The 25,461-nt window shown below is 41.3% G+C and overlaps 1 protein-coding gene across 3 annotated transcripts in view; it reads left to right on the forward strand.

Moving 5' to 3' along the window:
- Positions 1–25,461, forward strand: part of LOC120994858 (granulocyte-macrophage colony-stimulating factor receptor subunit alpha-like) — a 182,851-nt gene that overhangs the window by 133,371 nt on the left and 24,019 nt on the right. For all 3 annotated transcript variants that reach the window (XM_040423713.1, XM_040423712.1, XM_040423714.1), the window contains 2 exons: positions 15,347–15,483; positions 16,744–16,891. In XM_040423713.1, coding sequence (XP_040279647.1) covers positions 15,347–15,483; positions 16,744–16,891 — 285 coding nt within the window. The remainder of the gene's footprint in view (positions 1–15,346; positions 15,484–16,743; positions 16,892–25,461) is intronic.

The following is a 25,461-nucleotide window of genomic DNA, read 5'->3' on the forward strand; positions in this document are numbered from 1 at the left end:
ACCCAGCACTGAGCCTTGGGTTACACCAATTATAACCCAGAACCATTCTAAATAGGAATCATTGACCACAACTCTTTGGACACGGTCCTTCAGCCAGTTTTCAATCCAATTAAAAACTATACTTTCTTGTCACGACAGGGAGTGGGGGAAACCCCCCACCGTGCGGTGTCATAGGGTAAAGGGGATCAGCCTGGCCAAAAGGAGTAAAATGGGAGCAGGTAACCTCCTACAACATCCCTAATTCTGGTCCTGACTCCTAACCGTATGAGCCAACCCAGATGGTAGGAGAGCTCATACTCCTGAACCTCGGGGCCCTACTAACCCTCAGGAAATCCCTGGACTAGGAGCAGGGTAAAGACTACCTGTTCCTCCACAACACGGACGAACAGGAGTCTCCACTGGCCAAGCTGCAAGGAGAGGGGAACACATACAGCTATAGAGATGGCAGGTAAGCGAAACTAGTAACACACTTACCTGCCACAGACACACTGACTGGAATCCGTGCACAAGTGCTGGTGTCCACACCAACATTAAAAGGACACAGCACACACCGCAACCACACAGGAACCCAGGACATCCATAGCTGCAATAAACGTGAGACACCATAAAAACATCTATGACCACAAGGGTGGCCCTCACTGGACAGATGGAATATAAAGACCAGGAGCATAGCTCCAGCACACACCATGGCTGGAGTACCCCTCAGGTTCAGGCATCCAGCAGAGGCTAAATAGCCCAAGCAGCCACACCCACACACACATAAACCCAGTGTTCACAAAACACTAGGAAGGGAGTTAACCCTTCCAACACCAGACAAGGGAAGGAAGCCACTTAAAGGGGAAGTGCACACACAAGCATACCAATGCACATGTTACCACCGGCAACAGCATGCGTGGCAGCCATGCAGAAGGCCGAGACACTGCCATTGCATGCTCTAACAGCAACACGTTGCCGCGGGCAACCGCAAGTGTAGCAACAGTGTCACAGCGCACACCATAGGCCGAGACATTTCTATAGGCCTTATTTTACCTATTAAACATCTATGAGGGACAGTATCAAAAGCCTTTGCAAAATCCAGAAACACCTCCTACACAGCCGCCCCTCTGTCCAGACTACTACTCACCTCCTCATAAAAACAAATCAGGTTGGTCTGACAACTTCTGTCCTTGGTAAACCCATGTTGGTTATCACTTATAATATTATTTACAGTCACATACTATTGTATATATTCCCTTAAGAGTCCTTTAAACAGTTTTCCCACAACATAAGTTAAACTAACTTGTCTAAAATTACATGTATAGGACCTTTTTTGAATATGGGCACCACATTTAACTTGCTTCAATCACTTGGCACTGTACCAGTACCTTGATAATCTTTAAAAATTATAAACAAGGGCGCAGTAATGACTGCACTGAGCTTTTTAAGAACTCGGGTGGAATCCATGTGGACCTGGAGTTTTGTTCACTTTTACCCTTTTTAACTTAGCTTGGACCATATCTACAGTTAGACAATTGAGTGTATTACCGGATGTACTAGGAGCCCCAGCACTACAAATATCAGCTCCTTCCTCTTCTTTTGTATATACAGAGCTAAAAAAAAACATTTAGTAACTCTGCCTTTTCTTATATTCAGTGACTACCCCCCTTTATCATTATTTAGGGGACCTACTTGTTCAGACCTTGTTTTTTTTAGCATTTAAAACTATATTACACTGGCGCTTTTATCCTCTATGACCTATCACTAACGCTGCAGTACCGCAGCAGTACCACTACTGCTGCAAAAAGCAGGAAAACTAATATCAATAATATGGTTCCGCGCGACGATACCCCACATTCCTTACAATACCATAAGCAGAGGTAAATGTGCATTCACAGCATCAATCCAAATATGTGTATATGTACCTGTTTGAACTTTGATGTCCCTTTTCTGAGTTTAATGATCCTCTTTTGCATGCTAGTACTTGTATGTTAGAGTGGGATACGGAGCCCTATGTAATTTATAAAATGAGCTTGCCCCGGCCGGTGGCACAGCTCGATGTTAGACTCGCTAGCTCGAGCTCAAATCCGAGCACTATGTGACGTCACTGAACTATGTTACGGGTATCAAGGAGTGTCAAAAAAGCTCCAACGCGTTTCGGATAATCGTTATCCTTCATCAGGGATGTAGACTGTTTCTCCTAGTATTCCTTATATAGGGTTCTCCCCTCCCATTTTTAAACCTTGGTTCTCTCTCATATTTTTCTTCCTCTTTCAAATGCAAATAATTAAATCTCTATTCCACTAAATTGAGTTCCCTCACTTAAACCCCCACGTTTATCCTTATAATGTCGGGATAAGGGGTAACCATCGTATATTCTGTAAATATTATAAATATGTTTCCCCATTCTTCTATTTAAGGACCTTTTTGTACATCCTAGACATATATCTTATTACATGAACAAGTCAATGAGTAAATAACACCTTGACTATTACATGTGATATAGTCTTTAACCCCTTAAGGACTCAGCCCTATTTCACCTTAAGGACTTGGCCATTTTTTGCAAATCTGACCAGTGTCACTTTAAGTGCTCATAACTTTAAAACGCTTTGACTTACCCAGGCCGTTCTGAGATAGTTTTTTCGTCACATATTGTACTTCATGACACTGCTATAATTGGGTCCAAAAAGTAAATTTTTTTGCATTAAAAAAAAAAAAATTTACCAAAAATTTTGAAAAATTAGCAAATTTCTAAGTTTCAGTTTCTCTACTTCTGTAATACATAGTAATACCCCCAAAAATTGTGATGACTTTACATTCCCCATATGTCCAGTTCAGGTTTGAAGTCATATTGTGAGGCTTAGATAATAGAAACCTCCCAAAAATGACCCCATTCTAGAAACTACACCCCTCAAGGTATTCAAAACTGTTTTTTCAAACTTTATTAACCCTTTAGGTCTTCCACAAGAGTTAATGGCAGATTGAGAAACAATTTCGAAATTTCTATTTTTTGGAAAATTTTCCAATATAATCAATTTTTTCCAGGAGTAAAACAAGGGTTAACTGCCAAACAAAACTCAAAATGGGTTGCCCCGATTCTGTAGTTTGCAGAAACACCCCATATGTGGTCGTAAACTACTGTTTGGCCGAACGGGAGCACATAGAATGAGGGGAACACCATATGGGTTTTGGAAGGCAGATTTTGCAGGACTGGTTTTGTTTATACCATGTCCCATTTGAAGCCCCCTGTTGCACCCCTAGAATAGAAATTTCAAAAAAGTGACTCCATCTAAGAAAGTACACCCCTCAAGGTATTCAAAACTGGGTTTACAAACTTTGTTAACCCTTTAGGTGTTCCACAAGAGTTAATGGCAGATGGAGAAACAATTTCTAAATTTTTATTTTTTGGAAAATTTTCCAATATAATCTATTTTTTCCAGGAGTAAAACAAGGGTTAACTGCCAAACAAAACTCAAAATGGGTTGCCCTGATTCTGTAGTTTGCAGAAACACCCCATATGTGGTCGTAAACTACTGTTTGGCCGAACGGGAGCACATAGAATGAGGGGAACACCATATGGGTTTTGGAAGGCAGATTTTTCAAGACTGGTTTTGTTTATACCATGTCCCATTTGAAGCCCCCTGTTGCACCCCTAGAATAGAAATTTAAAAAAAGTGACTCCATCTAAGAAAGTACACCCCTCAAGGTATTCAAAACTGGGTTTACAAACTTTGTTAACCCTTTAGGTGTTCCACAAGAGTTAATGGCAGATGGAGAAACAATTTCAAAATTTCTATTTTTTGGAAAATTTTCCAATATAATAAATTTTTTCCAGGAGTAAAACAAGGGTTAACTGCCAAACAAAACTCAAAATGGGTTGCCCTGATTCTGTAGTTTGCAGAAACACCCCATATGTGGTCGTAAACTACTGTTTGGCCGAACGGGAGCACATAGAATGAGGGGAACACCATATGGGTTTTGGAAGGCAGATTTTTCAAGACTGGTTTTGTTTATACCATGTCCCATTTGAAGCCCCCTGTTGCACCCCTAGAATAGAAATTTAAAAAAGTGACTCCATCTAAGAAAGTACACCCCTCAAGGTATTCAAAACTTGGTTTACAAACTTTGTTAACCCTTTAGGTGTTCCACAAGAGTTAATGGCAGATGGAGAAACAATTTAAAAATTTCTATTTTTTGGAAAATTTTCCAATATAATCAATTTTTTCCAGGAGTAAAACAAGGGTTAACTGCCAAACAAAACTCAAAATGGGTTGCCCCGATTCTGTAGTTTGCAGAAACACCCCATATGTGGTCGTAAACTACTGTTTGGCCGAACGGGAGCACATAGAATGAGGGGAACACCATATGGGTTTTGGAAGGCAGATTTTGCAGGACTGGTTTTGTTTATACCATGTCCCATTTGAAGCCCCCTGTTGCACCCCTAGAATAGAAATTTCAAAAAAGTGACTCCATCTAAGAAAGTACACCCCTCAAGGTATTCAAAACTGGGTTTACAAACTTTGTTAACCCTTTAGGTGTTCCACAAGAGTTAATGGCAGATGGAGAAACAATTTCAAAATTTTTATTTTTTGGAAAATTTTCCAATATAATCTATTTTTTCCAGGAGTAAAACAAGGGTTAACTGCCAAACAAAACTCAAAATGGGTTGCCCTGATTCTGTAGTTTGCAGAAACACCCCATATGTGGTCGTAAACTACTGTTTGGCCGAACGGGAGCACATAGAATGAGGGGAACACCATATGGGTTTTGGAAGGCAGATTTTTCAAGACTGGTTTTGTTTATACCATGTCCCATTTGAAGCCCCCTGTTGCACCCCTAGAATAGAAATTTAAAAAAAGTGACTCCATCTAAGAAAGTACACCCCTCAAGGTATTCAAAACTGGGTTTACAAACTTTGTTAACCCTTTAGGTGTTCCACAAGAGTTAATGGCAGATGGAGAAACAATTTCAAAATTTCTATTTTTTGGAAAATTTTCCAATATAATAAATTTTTTCCAGGAGTAAAACAAGGGTTAACTGCCAAACAAAACTCAAAATGGGTTGCCCTGATTCTGTAGTTTGCAGAAACACCCCATATGTGGTCGTAAACTACTGTTTGGCCGAACGGGAGCACATAGAATGAGGGGAACACCATATGGGTTTTGGAAGGCAGATTTTTCAAGACTGGTTTTGTTTATACCATGTCCCATTTGAAGCCCCCTGTTGCACCCCTAGAATAGAAATTTAAAAAAAGTGACTCCATCTAAGAAAGTACACCCCTCAAGGTATTCAAAACTGGGTTTACAAACTTTGTTAACCCTTTAGGTGTTCCACAAGAGTTAATGGCAGATGGAGAAACAATTTAAAAATTTCTATTTTTTGGAAAATTTTCCAATATAATCAATTTTTTCCAGGAGTAAAACAAGGGTTAACTGCCAAACAAAACTTAAAATGGGTTGCCCTGATTCTGTAGTTTGCAGAAACACCCCATATGTGGTCGTAAACTACTGTTTGGCCGAACGGGAGCACATAGAAGGAGGGGAACACCATATGGGTTTTGGAAGGCAGATTTTGCAGGACTGGTTTTGTTTATACCATGTCCCATTTGAAGCCCCCTGTTGCACCCCTAGAATAGAAATTTAAAAAAAATGACTCCATCTAAGAAAGTACACCCCTCAAGGTATTCAAAACTGGGTTTACAAACTTTGTTAACCCTTTAGGTGTTCCACAAGAGTTAATGGCAGATGGAGAAACAATTTCGAAATTTCTATTTTTTGGAAATTTTTCCAATATAATCAATTTTTTCCAGGAGTAAAACAAGGGTTAACTGCCAAACAAAACTCAAAATGGGTTGCTCTGATTCAGTAGTTTGCAGAAACACCCCATATGTGGTCGTAAACTACGATTTGGCTAAACGGCAGGACATAGAAGACTGGGAACGTCATATGGTTTTTGGAAGGCAGATTTTGCTGGACTCGTTTATTTACACCATGTACCCTTTCAAGCCCCCTGATGCACCCCTAGAGTAGAAACTCCATAAAAGTGACCCCATCTAGGAAACTACGGGATAAGGTGGTTGTTGTTTTGGGACTATTTTAGGGGTAAATATGATTTTTGGTTGCTCTATATTACTCTTTTTTGAGGCAATGTAACAAAAAAATTTAATTCTAAAATTGTTTCTACAGTCGCTATTTAGTTTTGTGGAATACCTAAAGGGTTAACATAGTTTGTAAAGTAACTTTTGAATACCTTGAGGGGTGTAGTTTCTTAGATGGGGTCACTTTTTTGGAGTTTCTAGTCTAGGCTACATCAGGGGGGGCTTCTAATGGGACATGGTGTAAAAAAAAAAACTGTCCATCAAAATCTGCCTTCCAGAAACCATATGGAGTTCCCTTCGTTCTATGCCCTGCCGTGCGGCTATATAGCCATTTACGACCACATATGGGGTGTTTTTGCAAACTACAGAATCGGGGCAATAAATATTTAGTTTTGTTTGGCTGTTAACCCTTGCTTTATTACCGGCAAAAAGGATTCAAATAGAAATTTTGCCCAAAAATGGGTGTTTTGGCACTGTTTTTATTTAATATTTTTAACACCGTTCATCCGAGGCGTTTGGTCAAAAGTTATTTTTATAGCGACGACTTTTACGCACGCGACGATGCCCAATATGTATGGTTCTCAGACTTTGGAGACACTAAGCAGGCATCCTAAAACTGCGGCCCTCCAGATGTTGTAAAACTACAATTCCCACCATGCCCTGCAGATGGCTGTAGGTTGTCTAGGCATGCTGGGAGTTATAGTTTTACAACATCTGGAGGGCCGCAGTTTGAGGATGCCTGCACTAAAACTAATATTTTTTTGGGGGAAAAAAATTGTTTCCGTGTCTCCAAAGTCTGAGAGCCATAGTTTTTTATGTTCTCTAGTGGACTGTTGGGGATTATAAAAATTTAGTACTCCATGGAAGTGTGATACTCCCTGAAGCAATCAATAACGCAGAGGCCCGGATGATCGGGGCAAGTGTCACATTGAGTGGTGGTGTCCTTCCGTATCCCCCTCTTGTGACACACTCTGCATCTTTTTTGGGTTCGTCCCTTCTTTCCAGTATGGGGGACCACACCTGGAAAGTGTTGGCCAGGGACGATCCGGGCGACTCCAGTTCCCGAGGTACTCCGGCCTGCTCTTTCCCGGTCCGAAAAGATCAGGTCCTTGAGGACTGCCTCATAGAATTGGAGGAATGTCCCTGTGCTGCCCGCGCTTCGGGATAGTACAAAAGAGTTGTACATGGCAACCTGCACCAAGTAGACCGCAACTTTTTTGTACCATGCCCGGGTTTTGCGCATGGCATTATATGGCGTGAGGACTTGATCAGAGAGATCAACTCCTCCCATATACCGATTGTAGTCGACGATACAATCGGGCTTGAGGACCGTTGCCGTGGTACCTCGCACAGGGACAGGTGTGATGACGTTACCATGAATTGTGGACAGCATAAGGACATCCCTCTTGTCCTTATACCTGACCAGCAACAGGTTTCCAGTGGTAAAGGCACGGGTCTCACCCCTGGGGATAGGTACCTGGAGGGGGTGGGCAGGGAGGCTGCGTTGATTTTTCCGCACGGTCCCACAAGCGAACGTGGATCTGGCGGCAAGGGACCTGAACAAGGGAATGCTGGTATAAAAGTTATCCACGTACAAGTGGTAACCCTTATCCAGCAGTGGGTACATAAGGTCCCACACGAGTTTCCCGCTAACACCCAGAGTGGGGGGACATTCTGGGGGTTGAATACGGGAATCTCGCCCCTCGTACACACGAAATTTGTAAGTGTACCCTGAGGTACTCTCACAAATTTTGTATAGCTTCACGCCATACCTCGCCCGCTTTGTGGGAATGTATTGGCGGAAACTGAGTCTCCCCTTGAACGCAACGAGAGACTCATCAACCGCGACCTCCCTTCCAGGTACGTAGGCCTGCTGAAATGTGGCCCCAAAGTGATCGATGACCGGCCGTATCTTATACAGCCGGTCATAAGCAGGATCACCTCGGGGGGGGACATGCTGCATTATCGGAATAATGCAGACATTTCCGGATGGCCTCAAACCGGGGACGTGTCATGACCATACTGTACAGTGGGGTCTGGTATAGGATGTCCCCACTCCAGTATTGCCTGACACTGGGTTTTTGAACTAGACCCATATGCAGCACGAGGACCCAAAATGTCCTCATCTCGGCTGCACTGACCGGCGTCCAGCCACCGGGTCTAGCCAAAAATGAGCCCGGGTTTTGAGCGACGAACTGTTGGGCGTACAGATTCGTCTGCTCCACCATCAGATTCACCAGTGGGTTACTGAAAAAATAACTAAAAAAGTTATGGGTCTGGGGTCTGAAAGATGGAACAAAGAAAGTTTAGAATAAAAGTTATTTTTTTTTTCCTAACTTTTCCCTGCTATCCCTGCCTAAAGGTGCCTCTCCCTCACTGACCCTAACCTACCTGGGTGGCGATGGGTGCAGGAGGGTGATGGATGGCGATTAGGGGGGACTCAGGAGCTGGTGCTGGACGATGCTGCCGGGTGCTCGTGCAGAACAGGAAGAGGAGGGGAGAGAGGAGCGCAGAAAGTTTGAATCTCGCGCCTCTCTCCCCTGCACCAATCAGCACCCTGGACAGCAGCGTTCAGCACCAGGACCAGCACCGCCTCTCCAAATGCACGGACTGTGATTGGTGGTGTGTAATGACGCCACCAATCGCAGTCTTTTTCCGGTTCATCGGGTCACCGGGGACCCGAATGGACCGGAAACGCAGAAAACCGCAGGTCTGAATTGACCTGCGGTTTTCTGCGATCGCCGATACGGGGGGGTCAAATGACCCCCCCCCCCCTGCATTGTTACAGGATGCTGGCTGAATGATTTCAGCCGGCATCCCGTTCCGATTAACCCCCGCGGCGCCGGAATCGCGATTTAAAGCCATGACGTACCGGTACGTCATGGGTCCTTAAGGACTCGGGAAACATGCCGTACCGGTACGTCATGCGTCCTTAAGGGGTTAATATCATGCACAAATGAGCCATCTGTATTTTTACTTTTTGTATTTCTTCCAGACTTTTTTGTAATTTTTAACCTTTTGCATACCCCACATGTTCCACATGGAAAAAAAACTTTTAATGGTTGCTTTATTTTTGGATTATTCACCTGTATATTTATGCATTTATTTGTTGGTGTCACCATATTCTCCACATTTCTAGCCTTCCTATATATAAATTTGGGGAACTTGGGGATATAATCACCTACTATTTTATCCTCTTTCAAAATGTCCCAATGTTTTTTAATGATGTTTTTAAACATCTTGGTCTGACAGTTATATTGTGTAATAATAAGCAGTATTTTAAATTGTTCCCCATCATTCTTCTCTCCATTTTCATTCTCATATCTTTTGTTCTTAATTAATTCCTGTCTTTCTAATTCAGCTATTATTGTTTCTAGTTCTATTAACCTATCCCTACTGTAACCTTTTGATTCAAATTTATGTTGCAGTTCCTCTGCTTCTTTCTCATAATCCTCCTTTTTTGTAGAGTTTCTTTTTATGTCCATTAATTGGCTCTTAGGTATATTTTCCAACCACTGGGGGAGGTGACAACCATCTCGTGAAATGAAACTATTCACATCTGTGGGTTTCTTGTACATATTTTTATCTTTTTCTATACAAATAGTTAAGTCTAAAAAATTTATCTCCCATGTACTAAATGTCGTTGTAAATTCCAAATAAAATTCATTTCTATTTAATTATTTAAAAAATTGCACCAATTCTGTTTCCCATCCCCCAAATAAAAACCACATTGTCTATAAATTGTTTCCAAAGGACGAGATTTGCCTGGAGCTCGCCATTGGGGTGGATCACTTCATGTTCCCACCGCCCCACTATACATTTGCAAACCCCGCTGCGAATTTCAAAAATATTTTTTTTTTCTTTAAAATAATCAATATAGTTAAAATCTCCCATTATGACCACTCTACTGCCTGTGCAGCCTGCTCTATTTGGTAATACAGTTAACCTTCTAACTCCTCTGTGATGTTAGGGGGTCTATAGATTACACCAAGTATTATTTTTTCAGTATTTATATCCCTTCGTAATTCCATCCATAGGTTTTCAACATCCTCACCATCCTCACCCACAGTTGCCACTTTCACGCTCGCCTTCAGATCACTTCTCAGGAATAGACACACACCACCGCCTTTTTTATTGACCCTGTCTTTCCTAAATAGTGTAAAACCCTGAATATTAACATCCCGGTCAATCAAAGAGTCTAACTATGTCTCAACCACACCAACTATATCTATCTGTTCCTCTAGTACCATAGCCTCCAGCTCCCCCATTTTGCTAGCTCAACTTCTTGCATTTGTGAAAATACATTTTAAATTACTATTACCTGTAAAGTGAATATCTGGGAATTTTTGAGTACCTTGGTTGATGTTTGTATGTAACAGGTCCATGTTACCAGCAGCTCTATTTTTCATTGGTGTACAGTTCTGCCCAGTTTTCTCCCTACTTTCCTCACTAACCCCAGCCCCCACTAAATCCCCCTGTCCCCTCCTATATCCCACTCTCTATCTACACTATCTACCCCCAGATCCTAGTTTAAAAGCTCCTCCAGCCGTCTAACCATTCTTTCCTGCAGAGCAGCTGTACCCTCCCCATTAAGTTGCAGCTCGCCCCTACTGTAGAGCCCAGTTCTCCATGAACCCAAACCCTTCCTTCCTGCACCAGCTTCTGAGCCACTTATTTAACTCCCTAAGCTCCCGTTGCCTCTCTAGTGACGCTTTTGGAACTGGTGGTATTTCTGAAAACACTACCTTGGAGGTCCTGGACTTGAGCTTCTTTACTAGTTTCCTAAAATAATTTTTAATCTGATCCGCAATATGCCGAACCTGAGCACCCGGAAGACAACACACTGTTCTGCATTCACGTTTCGGCGACAGATGACCCTGTCTATCCGCCTAATAATAGAGTCCTCTACCACCAGCATCTGTCTGACCTTTGCTACACTCCTTTTCCCATTCCTTCTACAGCTAGGAGAAACACCATGCTACAGTGTTGCTGGCCCTGGGCTTTTATCCCTAATATCCGCCAAACAGGAATATTTACTAGGGTGTTCCACCTCAGGACTAGCCTTCCTGGCACTTTTTCCTTTGTCCGTTCTTCCTACATTAACCCAACTACTGACCCGATAGTCCTGATCTTGAACTCCTCCACCCATCTCCATTTCACTGACCCCAGTCAGAGTCTGCACAGTTAGGTCTAAGCTCTCTCCAGGTCTACAATGCCCCTAAGTATTGCAAGCTGCCGATTTAGATCCAAGATCTGGGCTTTCAAATATGCAACATGCTTGCATCTAGTGCAAATGTATTCACCCTCAAATGGCTCTTCAAGGCATGCATACATTGCACAAGACACGCACTTAGTAGCATTGTTCATGGAGCACATGTTTAAATGGGGATGAACAGTAAAGGAAGAAAACAATAAATATGAGTTTAGATTTAGACCCTGTCTGCTGTAATTGGAGAACTTGCTAGTATCAAGCAAACAACACACAAATAAGCTCTATCAAACCTTAGTTTATTGCTCCTTGTCTTAAACTGATTCTTTAAACTCCATTTATTTAGAGGCCCACTTAGTACAACAAGCCCAGCAGAGCAAGCCTGTGTTTATTAAAAAATTTAAAAAAACTCAGAAGTTAAAGGAAGAAGTTAAAAGAAGAAGTTGCTAGAGAATAAAATGTCCTCCGCCACGCTTCTCACCTGCTCTAACACCTCCATTTTATTTTTATTCATACCTATTGCTCTCTCCCTCCTTGTCCTCAGCAGGCCTGGCTGCCAGACTAGCTCTGTTCCTCCATGAAGGCTTTGACCTGCTTATTGCAGGCTAGGCCTTTCTCTGCCCTTTTGGTGCATGCACTTCCTCCAACTCTAAATGGGCCAGAATGTACACCCTATTCTTCCTCTCAACTACCCAAAAGTCCTTACCCTATGGGAAGTTGTTAATTTTCTGCAAAGGTGTGCTATTTCTACGTTCATCTGTCCATGTACTAATATCAGCCTGTTTCCTGGATTTGACCCTTTGCTGCCCGACTTGGCCTCTGTCTCATCTCCGGTGTGACGCTGAGCTGCCTGCCCTTACCTTGGACTGTTTATAGGATTGCACCAACTTTCTCTGGCCTGACATTGGCCTGTCCCTGACTAGATTTTGCATGATCCCTTGGTGTCACACCAGTGTCTCTTGAACCCATGGATCAACATTCACTTGAAAAGAAACTACTCCAAGAGGTAGCGGTCTGGTGGTTCCATAGCAGAAAAGTCCAGATACCTGTTTAGGTGTTAAAGTGTGAAAACTAGGGAATGCACTTAGACAACACCCCTAGGAGTAGCACCAAGTAACATCTGTTTAAGTGACAGAGTGGATCCACATCTGCTTAATAACGATGATCCACAGAATATAAATTAACATGTCAATTATACTCCAAGACAAGTCCAAAGTATGTACGTATGAGACAGTCAAGATGATTGTCTATAAAATGATAGTAGTCTCACGTTTAAAGCTGTAGTGGATGGAGATATATGGAGCCTGAGTCAAAGGTTCAAAACATTGTTACCCTTTTGCTCATCAGTGTATTTAAACACAATTTTTCTGAAATAGGCCAGCACATATGAACATACAGTAGGATCAACACAGATGCCTTCAGCTTCCAAGTGCACATGCAACAGGTCAGCCATTTTCATAGATAAAAATCTGCTGACAGATGCCCATTATTGCCCAAGAAAGGCAGGCCATTAAAGGGACTCCCTGGTTTAAGAATAAGACATTACATTAACTGGGGATGAAAGAGAACTCTTACAAGGTGACACCTTTTTTATCTCCTCAGCTGCAGATCCCCCAATTTCTGTCCTTCTCTTCTCCCATCCAAGATTTGCTGCGCTGCTTCTCAGACTTCGTGATGCACATTGTGCATCTGGTAGTCCAAGAGACTTCATGCTTGTTTAGCCTGGCCTTCAAACTTGTCAGCAGTATTCACAACAGTAGGACTGGCCAATCCAAAGACAGTAAGAAGCATCTCGGGCTACCAAATGCAGAGTCTGAGAAGCAGCGCTGTCATCTTGGATGGCAGAAGAGGAGCCCTATCTGAAAAGATAGAAAGGAAAGCACCAGGTAAGTGCCCTGTTGTTCCACAGTTAATTAGATTTGTTATACAGTACAGACCAAAAGTTTGGACACTCCTTCTCATTCAGAGAGTTTTCTTTATTTTCATGACTATGAAGACATCAAAACTATGAATTAACACATGTGGAATTATATACATAACAAACAAGTGTGAAACAACTGAAAATATGTCATATTCTAGGTTCTTCAAAGTAGCCACCTTTTGCTTTGATTACTGCTTTGCACACTCTTGGCATTCTCTTGATGAGCTTCAAGAGGTAGTCCCCTGAAATGGTTTTCACTTCACAGGTGTGCCCTGTCAGGTTTAATAAGTGGGATTTCTTGCCTTATAAATGGGGTTGGGACCATCAGTTGCGTTGAGGAGAAGTCAGGTGGATACACAGCTGATAGTCCTACTGAATAGACTGTTAGAATTGGTATTATGGCAAGAAAAAAGCAGTATAACAGAAGGAGGCGGCTCTCCACTGGTTTTCTGGAGAAGGTGCTCTTGCTCAATTTGACTCACCCTTGTCAATTTAAAAGTCGGTTTAAAAATAAAGTATAGATGAGCAGGCACTCTATTTATGGGATCATGGAAGGCAATTTTATTAAATATTAAAATGGAGTTTAAATAGGCATACAACCCATAAAATAACAACAATTGGATACAAATAATTCATATAAATATTCTAACAGCAGTATCAATAATTTAGCAGCAGTATCAATATATAAAACAGTTCATAAATAACAGCAAAGTCAATTGATAAATAACGATTGGAGGATAATAGCAAATATAAGCAGCATTGGTAATAAATAAATATATATAAAATGCAGGATTATCCTTTAAAACGGATTTGGTGGAATATAGTTCAATATGACAATCCCCTTGTAGTGTAATCCACTATTTGTTCAAGGGTCGAATGGCTATATGGTATAGCAGCAGTGTTCTTGGTTTTAGCTGTTTATGAGCATGCCGCTATTAGCGTAACTGTAATTAGTCACTGAATGACTCTTTTTTCTCTTTCTTCTTATGCAAAAAGGATATTCAGATGCAGTCTCATATGGTGCACATTTAGATGTTTTACTCACGGTTCAGCTATGGTCAGAAGCGGCGTCCCGCCCTTGTTCTGAGAACAAACTGACCTTTCTAGCTCGGGACCTCCGGTAACAGCTTGCTTTAAAAGTCGGCGTGCCACATGTTATGGCGGCGTCTCTGTTCAATGTTTGCAACGCCCCTTCAGTGTTCAAATCGCCTTATCACTTTTTTATTCCAGCTGCCGGGGTTCCGCTTTATAGATATTTGTGAGTGTCTCTAGGTTCAATTCCTCCTGAAGCGCTCCAGTAGTATAATTTCAGTCTTCATATGCTTGTTCACCCAAACAGACCTGAACCAAATCGAGATGGTTTGGGGTGAGCTGGACCACAGAGTGAAGGCAAAAGGGCCAACAAGTGCTAAGCATCTCTGGGAACTCCTTCAAGACTGTTGAAAGACCATTTCAGTGGACTACCTCTTAAAGCTCATCAAGAGAATGCCAAGAGTGTGCAAAGCAGTAATCAAAGCAAAAGGTGGCTACTTTGAAGAACCTAGAATATGACATATTTTCAGTTGTTTCACACTTGTTTGTTATGTATATAATTCCACATGTGTTAATTCATAGTTTTGATGCCTTCATAGTCATGAAAATAAAGAAAACTCTTTGAATGAGAAGGTGTGTCCAAACTTTTGGTCTGTACTGTAGATCCGGAGAGTCACTTTAAGGGATTAATATACATGTAAAAAAAAATGCAAAGGAATCGGCTCAAGATCTGGTAGCTAAAAAATATGTCCGTTGGAAAGTTGGGTGCCAAAGAAAAACACTCACTAGGCTAGTGACCAGGAAACGTGCAGAAGGAAAATGTGTGCATCCTGTTTTAAATTGAGTGATAAGGTCTAATGTTAACTTTCATTAAGGCTGCTGGAAAACTTTTCTAACTGCTTACAAATGAAAATGTGAAATTTGAGTTTTTTCATTTTTATAAAATTTCAATAGTTTCAACAAATCAGTTTTATTTATAGTATTACAAATCATTTTATTGCTATGCTTTGTGGGACTATCACCAATTCAACATCCTTTTATTTCCTACATTTTTGTAACTTCTTTACTATGAATTAAAATGTGTTACTAACTGAATCAAATTTAATTTCAGTCATTTTAGATCCTCCAAGAAACATAACGCTAACATATAATTCAGATGAACTTGAAATTAAATGGCAGAAGCCAGAGACGCATGACAAAATTGAAGAAACCTGCTTCATGTACAGTATTAGAATCAAACACAAAGGGGTAACCATTTCCCATTTAACTAATATTTCAAAGTAATAATCTAATATTTCAAAAAAATTCTGTACTGTTCTATATTCTAATGCATTGTATACTTTATTTGTGAAATTAATGAATCTCTAATATTAGAAAAAAATAAATGATCGCTCCTATGCAGACCTATGTGTTGCCAAATGTAGTTTGATTTTTACATGCCAGTTCTCCCCCTCTTCCTGCTAAATTATGGAGGAATGTCTACAGATACATTAGGAAAAAAGTAATGTAAATGTAGAGGCACAAAAGTTTGCAGAGGAGCTATATACACAAAATGGCAGAAAACTTTTAATTCTAATTTTTTTTTCCGATATAAGAGAGTAATAATCTCTAGATTAAGTTCTATCTCCAGAATGCAGAATTTCTGTAGTGCACTGTTTTTGTTTCTAGAAAATGTTCTAACAAATTAGCCACCTCTTCGGTGGAAATTTCTACGGAATTGTGGGAGGTGCAGCATGAAACAGGAGAGTCCCGTTGCTGAAGTATCTGTATGGCACCTCCGCTGCTCATATAGAGATCTACTGCAGATGTTACTGTACATATTTCCATGGGAGATGCAGCTTGTTGAGAATGTCACTGCAATACATTGTGTAACACTATTACTAGAGATGAGCGAATCGAATCCCACGAAGTGAAATTCAATCCGAATTTCAGGATAAATTTGATTCGCCTCCAAGTCGAATTTCCTTGTGCTTCGTGTTAGCGAATCGATTTAACCTGAAATAGTGTAAAAAAAACAAGAAAAGTCACACTTACCTCCTCCATTTGCTCGCGACGGGCTGCCATCTTGATTGAAGATCTCGGCCAAAATCCCATGATGGCCGGAGTGATGAAGTAATCTCGTGCCACGCGAGATTTCGCTCCAGATCTTCAAGAAAGATGGCGGCGGCCGGCCCGTCGAGAGCAAATGGAGGTGGTAAGTTTGTTTAATTTTTTTAATTTCACACTGTTTTTACACTCAGATGCCGCGATCATGTATAAATGCGGCATCTGAGGGGTACAATGACGGGGGGTGGTGCTATCCCAGCTCCCTGTCATTGCACCCGCTACTTTTTAAAAAATGCACTTCGTGACAAAGTAATTTGTCACAAAGCAAAATTTTTTTGTAAAATTCGGCGAATCAGCTGAATTGAAATTTTTCGAAATTCGCTCATCTCTAATTATTACTGTATATCATTGCTCCATCTAAAATTACAAATAACTTTACTTTTTTACGTACTTTCATTTCAGGGAATTGACATTGAGGAGACTAATGAATATGTCTATAAAACTGCTAAATTCCATCAGAATGAAAAACTTAGTGTAACCATGGGGGCAAAATGGCAAGATTGCTCAAATTATCAGGAGTGGAGTACATGGAGCGAACCACATACAATTGGCAAGTAACAGTTGTCATGCCTTCAGCAAGTTATATGTATGAGTACACATATACTGTATACTGTGCTAGTGTTCATGGGGCTTTATAAAGCTCCATCTAGTGGCCATTTGTGCAAAAAGTCTCTACCTAGCTAGCATTTATTACCTTGTACAGTATGTCCCATGTGACATACACGGTATTTATCCCCTATTACGCTGATGATATCATCAACCCAGCTCACAGCAGCCATCTTTTTCCAAGAACTGAAGGACATGCAGCATTTTTAAGCTTTCCTCAAACTTAATGTGGAATCAGTAGTATAGTTAGTTAGCATTGCAAGATGTATAATCATGTACATTGATATGTTTATATTGAATGTAACTAGTGTTGAGAAAATCAAAGCATCCAAAGTGGAATTCAATCCGAAGTTTAGGAAAAATGTTATTAATCACAAATCCAAATTTCCTCATGCTTCGTGGTAACAAATCATTTTTTTTCTAAAATGGCGGCTGCACATGTTACAAAGTGAAAGTAAGAAGCCCAAGAACGTGAGGTCACCGATAATGCTGTGCAGCCAGCCAGTCAGCAGATCTCCTGTGATGTCACAGCCCGATAAAAGCCTGTGAGTTGAGCATAGGGAGAGACGTGGCAAGTAGTCATGCTGTAGGTTGCTGAAAATTATTTAAAAAAGAATATTGGATAGAGATAGAGTGCAAGAAGAGTACAGGAAGATCGCAGGGAGAGTTTTTTAGACTGTAGTGAGAGCATAGGGAGACTGCAGGTTGAGCGTAATCTTGTTCAACAGCAGCGACATGTTATTTTATACATAGACTTACTGTGCGTCAGACTCAGTATTAGGCCTCTTGCACACGACCGTATGGCTTTTTCAGTATTTTGCAGTCCGCAAAAAACGGATCCGCAAAAAATATGGATGACGTCCATGTGCATTCCGTTTTTTGCGGAACGGAACAGCTGGCCCCTAATAGAAGAGTACTATTCTTGTCCATTATGTGGACAATATTTTTGAACGGAACGGAAAAACGGAAATACGGAAACGGAAAGCATACGGAGTACCTTCCATTTTTTTTTGCGGATCCATTGAAATTAATGGTTCCATATACGGTCCATATATGGAACGCATAAAACGGAACTTAAACGGAAAAAAAATGTTCGTGAGCAAGAGGACTTAAAGGGTGGTCAAATATAGCTCCACATGCATCATAGAAACATAGAAACATAGAATGTGTCGGCAGATAAGAACCATTTGGCCCATCTAGTCTGCCCAATATACTGAATACTATGGATAGCCCCCGGCCCTATCTTATATGAAGGATGGCCATATGCCTATCCCATGCATGCTTAAACCCCTTCACTGTATTTGCAGCTACCACTTCTGCAGGAAGGCTATTCCATGCATCCACTACTCTCTCAGTAAAGTAATACTTCCTTATATTACTTTTAAACCTTTGCCCCTCTAATTTAAAACTGTGTCCTCTTGTGGTAGTTTTTCTTCTTTTAAATATGCTCTCTTCCTTTACCGAGTTGATTCCCTTTATGTATTTAAAAGTTTCTATCATATCCCCTCTGTCTCTTCTTTCTTCCAAGCTATACATATTAAGGTCCTTTAACCTTTCCTGGTAAGTTTTATCCTGCAATCCATGTACTAGTTTAGTAGCTCTTCTCTGAACTCTCTCTAGAGTATCTATATCCTTCTGGAGATATGGCCTCCAGTACTGCGCACAATACTCCAAGTGAGGTCTCACCAGTGTTCTGTACAGCGGCATAAGCACTTCACTCTTTCTACTGCTTATACCTCTCCCTATACATCCAAGCATTCTGCTGGCATTTCGTGCTGCTCTATTACATTGTCTTCCCACCTTTAAGTCTTCTGAAATAATTACTCCTAAATCCCTTTCCTCAGATACTGAGGTCAGGACTGTGTCAAATATTCTATATTCTGCCCTTGGGTTTTTACGCCCCAGGTGCATTATCTTGCACTTATCCACATTAAATTTCAGTTTCCAGAGTTCTGACCATTCTTCTAGTTTTCCTAAATCCTTTTCCATTTGGCGTTTCCCTCCAGGAACATCAACCCTGTTACATATCTTTGTGTCATCAGCAAAAAGACAAACCTTACCAGCGAGGCCTTTTGCAATATCACTTATGAAGATATTAAACAAAATCGGTCCCAGTACAGATCCCTGTGGAACCCCACTGGTAACATGACCTTGTTTTGAATGTTCTCCATTGACTACAACCCTCTGTTGTCTGTCACTCAGCCACTGCCTAATCCACTCAACAATATGGGAGTCCATGCTCAATGACTGCAGTTTATTGATAAGTCTTCTATGTGGGACAGTGTCAAAAGCCTTACTAAAATCTAGATATGCGATGTCTACTGCACCTCCACCGTCTATTATTTTATTCACCCAGTCAAAAAAATCTATAAGATTTGTTTGACATGATCTCCCTGAAGTAAACCCATGTTGTTTTTCATCTTGCAATCCATGGGATTTTAGATGTTCCACAATCCTATCCTTTAATAGGGTTTCCATTAATTTGCCTACTATTGATGTCAGACTCACTGGTCTATAGTTGCTCGATTCCTCCCTACTACCTTTCTTGTGAATGGGCACGACATTTGCCAATTTCCAATCTTCCGGGACGACTCCTGTTACTAATGATTGGTTAAATAAATCTGTTAACGGTTTTGCCAGCTCACCACTAAGCTCTTTTAATAATTTTGGGTGTATCTCATCAGGCCCCTGTGACTTATTTGTCTTCACCTTAGACAGCAAACTTAGAACATCTTCCTCTGTAAAGATACATGCATCAAACGATTTATTAGTCATTCTTTCTAGTGGAGGTCCTTCTCCTTTTTCTTTTGTAAAAACTGAACAGAAGTATTCATTAAGGCAGTCGGCTAGCCCTTTATTCTCTTCTACATACCTTCCGTCCTTTGTTTTTAATTTAGTTATTCCTTGCTTTAATTTCCTTTTTTCATTTATATATCTGAAGAATGTCTTATCCCCTTTTTTCATAGACTGAGCTAGTTTTTCTTCTGCCTGCGCTTTAGAAGTTCTTATAACTTGCTTGGCCTCTCTCTGCCTAATCTTGTAGATTTCCTTATCTTCATTGCTCTGGGGTTTTTTATAATTACAAAATGCTAGCTTTTTATTTTTAATGATTTGGGCCACTTCTGCTGAGTACTACAGTGGTCTCCTCCTTTTTTTGCTTTTACTGACAAGTCTAATGCAATTTTCTGTTGCCTTCAATAATGCACCTTTTAAGTAGTCCCATTTCTCCTGGACTCCATGTAATCCGTTCCAGTCTGATAAGGACTCATTTATGACTAATTTCATTTTTGAAAAGTCTGTTTTTCTAAAATCTAAAACTTTTGTTTTTGTGTGGTGGGACTCTTTCACAGTTCTTATATTAAACCACACTGACTGGTGATCACTAGATCCCAAGGTTTCGCCTACAATGACATCATATACCGAATCCCTGTTTGTGAATACCAAATCCAAAATGGCCTCCCTCCGGGTTGGCTCCTCAACCACTTGTTGTAGAGATAACCCCAGTAGGGAATTTAGAATATCTGTACTCCTGGTAGAACTTGCTATTTTGGTTTTCCAGTTTATATCTGGAAGATTGAAATCTCCCATAATGATAACTTCTCCTTTCATTGTCATTTTAGCTATTTCTTCAACTAGTAGATCATCTAGTTCTTTAACTTGACCAGGTGGTCTATATATCACACCTACACGAGTTACTGCATGGTTAGCAAACTGCAACGTAACCCAAACTGACTCTATGTTGGCCTCACCAACTTGTATTAGGTTAGATTTAATGCTATCTTTCACATACAGGGCCACTCCTCCTCCTTTCTTGCCTTCTCTGTCTCTTCTGTATAAAGAGTACCCTGGTATGGTTATGTCCCAGTCATTTCTTTCATTAAACCATGTCTCCGTAACAGCCACTAAATCTACATTCTCAGATGCCATTATTGACCCAAGTTCATTGATTTTTTTACCTAAACTGCGAGCATTTGTAGACAGGACTCTGAGCTTATCATTTCTTAACCTCTGTGCTTCTGACCTGTTCTGGCATTGTTTCGGGGGGCAATTGGACTCTTTTATTTTCACTCTTTTGCCCCCCCTTACTAGTTTAAATACTCTTTCGCAAATTCTTGGAGTTGTTCACTAAGTACATTTGTTCCTTTGAGAGAAAGATGCAAGCCATCTTTTTTGTACAGTTCCTTTCTATTCCAAGTAGAGCTATCATGAGAAACAAAGCCAAATCCTTGCTCTTGACACCATTTACCAAGCCATATGTTGAACTCCTTTATGCGCCTCTGCCTATCATTCTGAACATTATGCACAGGCAGAACTTCAGAAAATGAAATGGTGGATGCAAAATCCTGTACGTCATTACCAAGTGTGATAAAAGATTTTTTCACCTCTGACACTTCATTGCAAGCCAGGTCATTTGTCCCTAGATGGACAAGAACATCCACGTCCCCTTCCTGCTTTGCTTGCTTAACAATATTAATAATACGTCTTCTATCTCTTCTAGCACTAGCCCCAGGGAGACATCTCACAAAACCATTTTCTTTAAGCTCCACACTTCTTATGATTGAATCACCCAGCAACAGCTGCTTCCTTTGAGACTTCACTTTATCTTTTTTGTTGCATACATTAGACATAGGAGTCGATGGTTTCTCACCCTCTGTGCTTGAGTCCATATCCATGTTGTCCTTACATTCTGAGAGTGCTGCAAATGAATTATGGAGAACCACCGACTGTGGGACATGTCTTCTATCCACCACTCTAAGTCTTCCAGAACCTACAGTAACCCATCTGCCATTTCTGGGGGTCCTCTGTGGCAGTGGCATTGCAGCGGTCCTAGCTGGAGTTTGTCGTGTTACTGTCACTGCTGTTGGCCTCCATCCCCACTTTATTATGGGGCCATTATAGTCCCTGTTACTACCACTGCAGTTGGACCCCATCCCCACTCAATTATGGCGTTATTATTGTCCCTGTTACTACCACTGCTGTTGGCCCCCATCCCGACTCTAATTATGGGGCCATTATTGTTCCTGTTACTACCCCTGCTGTTGGCCCCATCAACACTTTTATAGGGCCACTATTGTCCCTGTTACTGCCACTGCAGTTGGACCCCATCCCCACTCTATTATGGGCCCATTATTGTCCCTGTTACTACCCCTGCTGTTGGCCCCATCAACACTTTGTTATGGGGCCACTATTGTCCCTGTTTGTCCATGTTGACATTATTGTTTATTTTTCCATTCTTCTGATCCATCAGAAGAACAGGAAAACAAAGGATCCTGTATACAAAATATAAGATTCATTTTTTTTGTTTTTTTGTTCTTCTGATGGATCATAAGAACGGAAAAATAAACAGTGATGTGAACACGACCTTATTGCCACTGCTGCAGCCCACCTTCCCCATTCTGTCATAGGGGCCAATATTGTCCTTGTTACTGCCACTGCTGTAGGACCCATTCCATCTCTGTCATGGGGCCACTACTGTCACTGTTACTGCCAATGCTGCTGCTTCCCCCCTCCCCACTCTGTCATGGGGCCACTACTTGAATCTTGGGGCACTGCACGGTTAATTCCACAGCGATAAATTAGACCTGATGGTAACAGTGACCTGTAATACTGACGCACAGTAAATATACAGCTAACAGAAGAGATTAAAAAGCATGTGTTTGGACTGCCACAACATGCAGTAAAAGAACATTTTTATTTCTCCAGTACTTTATTGACATTGCCTCCCTTTCTTTATTTTGTTCCACTGAGGAGCCCTTTGGACACAGCTCCTGTACAGGTTTTTTGCTTTACTGAAGGGTGTTGTATGATTTTCTTTTTGTTTAACAGAAGGGATTAGCTATGAATCATGGTGCCCTGCACAGTGATGTAGATGGCGATAAATTACACCTGCCTGTAATACTGACGGCACAGTATCTACAGAATGGATTAACTATAAATGTGGGTGCACTAGAATGGGATGCACACGGCAATACACTCTCTAGGCAACCTCCATGTAGTTTACGTAAAGGAGAGAGAAAAGACCAGCTCGATTAAAATGTTACCTTTATTTTTCAGTGCAGATTAAAAGCCAGTTACACTCCTGTCTACATGTTTCGGATCAAGGACAATAGCGATCCTTCCTCATGACATACACATACTGAGGAGGAGGTTGAATATATAGCGCCTCCACCTGAAAACAGGTGGACGCACTAACTACAAGCTCCTCCTTTAAATGAAAATGACAACACATGCTGAAAGGCATGGTGAATTAAAACAAAAGAACACACATAGCTTATGACTCAAAAAATTCAGTAATGTAACATAAAATCGTGTTTCCGATTAAGTCCACTCGGTATGGTGGATCCCATTTTGAAGATCCAGAAAGACTCACGATTTTAAAAGCTTCTTTTTGAAATTACCACTAGGGATGAGCGAACCCGAACTGTATAGTTCGGGTTCGTACCGAATTTTGGGGTGTCCGTGACACGGACCTGAACCCGAACATTTTCGTAAAAGTCCGGGTTCGGGTTCGGTGTTCGGCGCTTTCTTGGCGCTTTTTGAAAGGCTGCAAAGCAGCCAATCAACAAGCGTCATACTACTTGCCCCAAGAGGCCATCACAGCCTTGCCTACTATTGGCATGGCTGTGATTGGCCAGTGCAGCATGTGACCCAGCCTCTATATAAGCTTGGGTCACGTAGCGCTGCACGTCACTCTGCTGATACAAGCGTAGGGAGAGGTTGCTGCTGCGACGTTAGGGCGAGATTAGGAAGATTAACTCCTCCAAAAGACTTAATTCAGTGATCGATCTCCAGCTGTGGATCATTGAAGTGCTGATATCGAATTGCTCACTTTTTTTAGGCTGCCCAGAGCGTTTTTATATCACTTTTTTCTGGGGTGATCGGCGGCCATTTTGTGGCTTGTGGTGCGCCAGCACAAGCTACCACCAAGTGCATTTAACCATCAATAGTGTGGTTATTTTTTGCTATATCCTACATCAGGTGCAGGCTGAGCCTGTGTCACCCAAGTGCATTTAACCATCAATAGTGTGGTTATTTTTTGGCCATATACTACATCAGGTGCAGGCTGAGCCTGTGTCACCCAAGTGCATTTAACCATCAATAGTGTGGTTATTTTTTGCTATATCCTACATCAGGGTCAAGCTTTCATCAAGTGCATTTAACCATCAATAGTGTGGTTATTTTTTGGCCATATACTACATCAGGTGCAGGCTGAGCCTGTGTCACCCAAGTGCATTTAACCATCAATAGTGTGGTTATTTTTTGGCCATATACTACATCAGGGGCAAGTTGAGCCTGTCACCCAGCGCCTAAAAAATAGGCCTGACATTTCGATTCCTCCAAATCAGTACTGTTTTAGCTGGTCAAATTATTTGTAGTGACCGTAAAAGCACAGTTTTTGTTCTGGGTTGAAAAACTATTCCCAAATTTGCCATTCTCAAAATTAGTAGTTTCTGCTATATCAGGCCTACTTTAAATCTATCCCAAAAAGGGTATATTAGATTCAAGGTGCTGATAGTGTCATTCTGAAAAACTTTACACACACGCTACAGTGCAGATACAAGTCTAATTCTGTGATTAAAGGTATACCTGTCACACAGCGCCTAAAAAATAGGCCTGACATTTATATTCCTCCAAATCAGTACTGTTTTAGCTGGTCAAATTATTTGTAGTGACCGTAAAAGCACAGTTTTTGTTCTGGGTTGAAAAACTATTCCCAAATTTGCCATTCTCAAAATTAGTAGTTTCTGCTATATCAGGCCTACTTTAAATCTATCCCAAAAAGGGTATATTAGATTCAAGGTGCTGATAGTGCCATTCTGAAAAACTTAACACACACGCTACAGTGCAGATACAAGTCTAATTCTGTGATTAAACGTATACCTGTCACACAGCGCCTAAAAAATAGGCCTCACATTTATATTCAGCTAAATCTGTCATTACGGATGTGCCTGTATTAGTGTAATACGGTACCTAAATAGATAGCCAGACAGTGTTAGGTGTCTGTAAAAAAAGGCCTGAATTTTAATTCAATACATTGGCCCGAATAATATTTTTCTTATTGTGGTGAACGGGAACAATGAGGAAAACATCTAGTAAGGGACGCGGACGTGGTCATGGTCGTGGTGGTGTTAGTGGACCCTCTGGTGCTGGGAGAGGACGTGGCCATTCTGCCACAGCCACACGTCCTAGTGTACCAACTACCTCAGGTCCCAGTAGCCGCCAGAATTTACAGGGATATTTGGTGGGGCCCAATGCCGTTCTAAGGATGGTAAGGCCTGAGCAGGTACAGGCATTAGTCAATTGGGTGGCCGACAGTGCATCCAGCACGTTCACATTCTCTCCCACCCAGTCTTCTGCAGAAAGCGCACAGATGGCGCATGAAAACCAAGCCCATCAGTCTGTCACATCACCCCCATGCATATCAGGGAAACTGTCTGAGCCTCAAGTTATGCAGCAGTCTCTTATGCTGTTTGAAGACTCTGCTGCCAGGGTTTCCCAAGGGCATCCACCTAG

This window comes from Bufo bufo, chromosome 3 (assembly GCF_905171765.1).
Source record: "Bufo bufo chromosome 3, aBufBuf1.1, whole genome shotgun sequence".
Taxonomy (NCBI): Eukaryota; Metazoa; Chordata; class Amphibia; order Anura; family Bufonidae; genus Bufo; species Bufo bufo.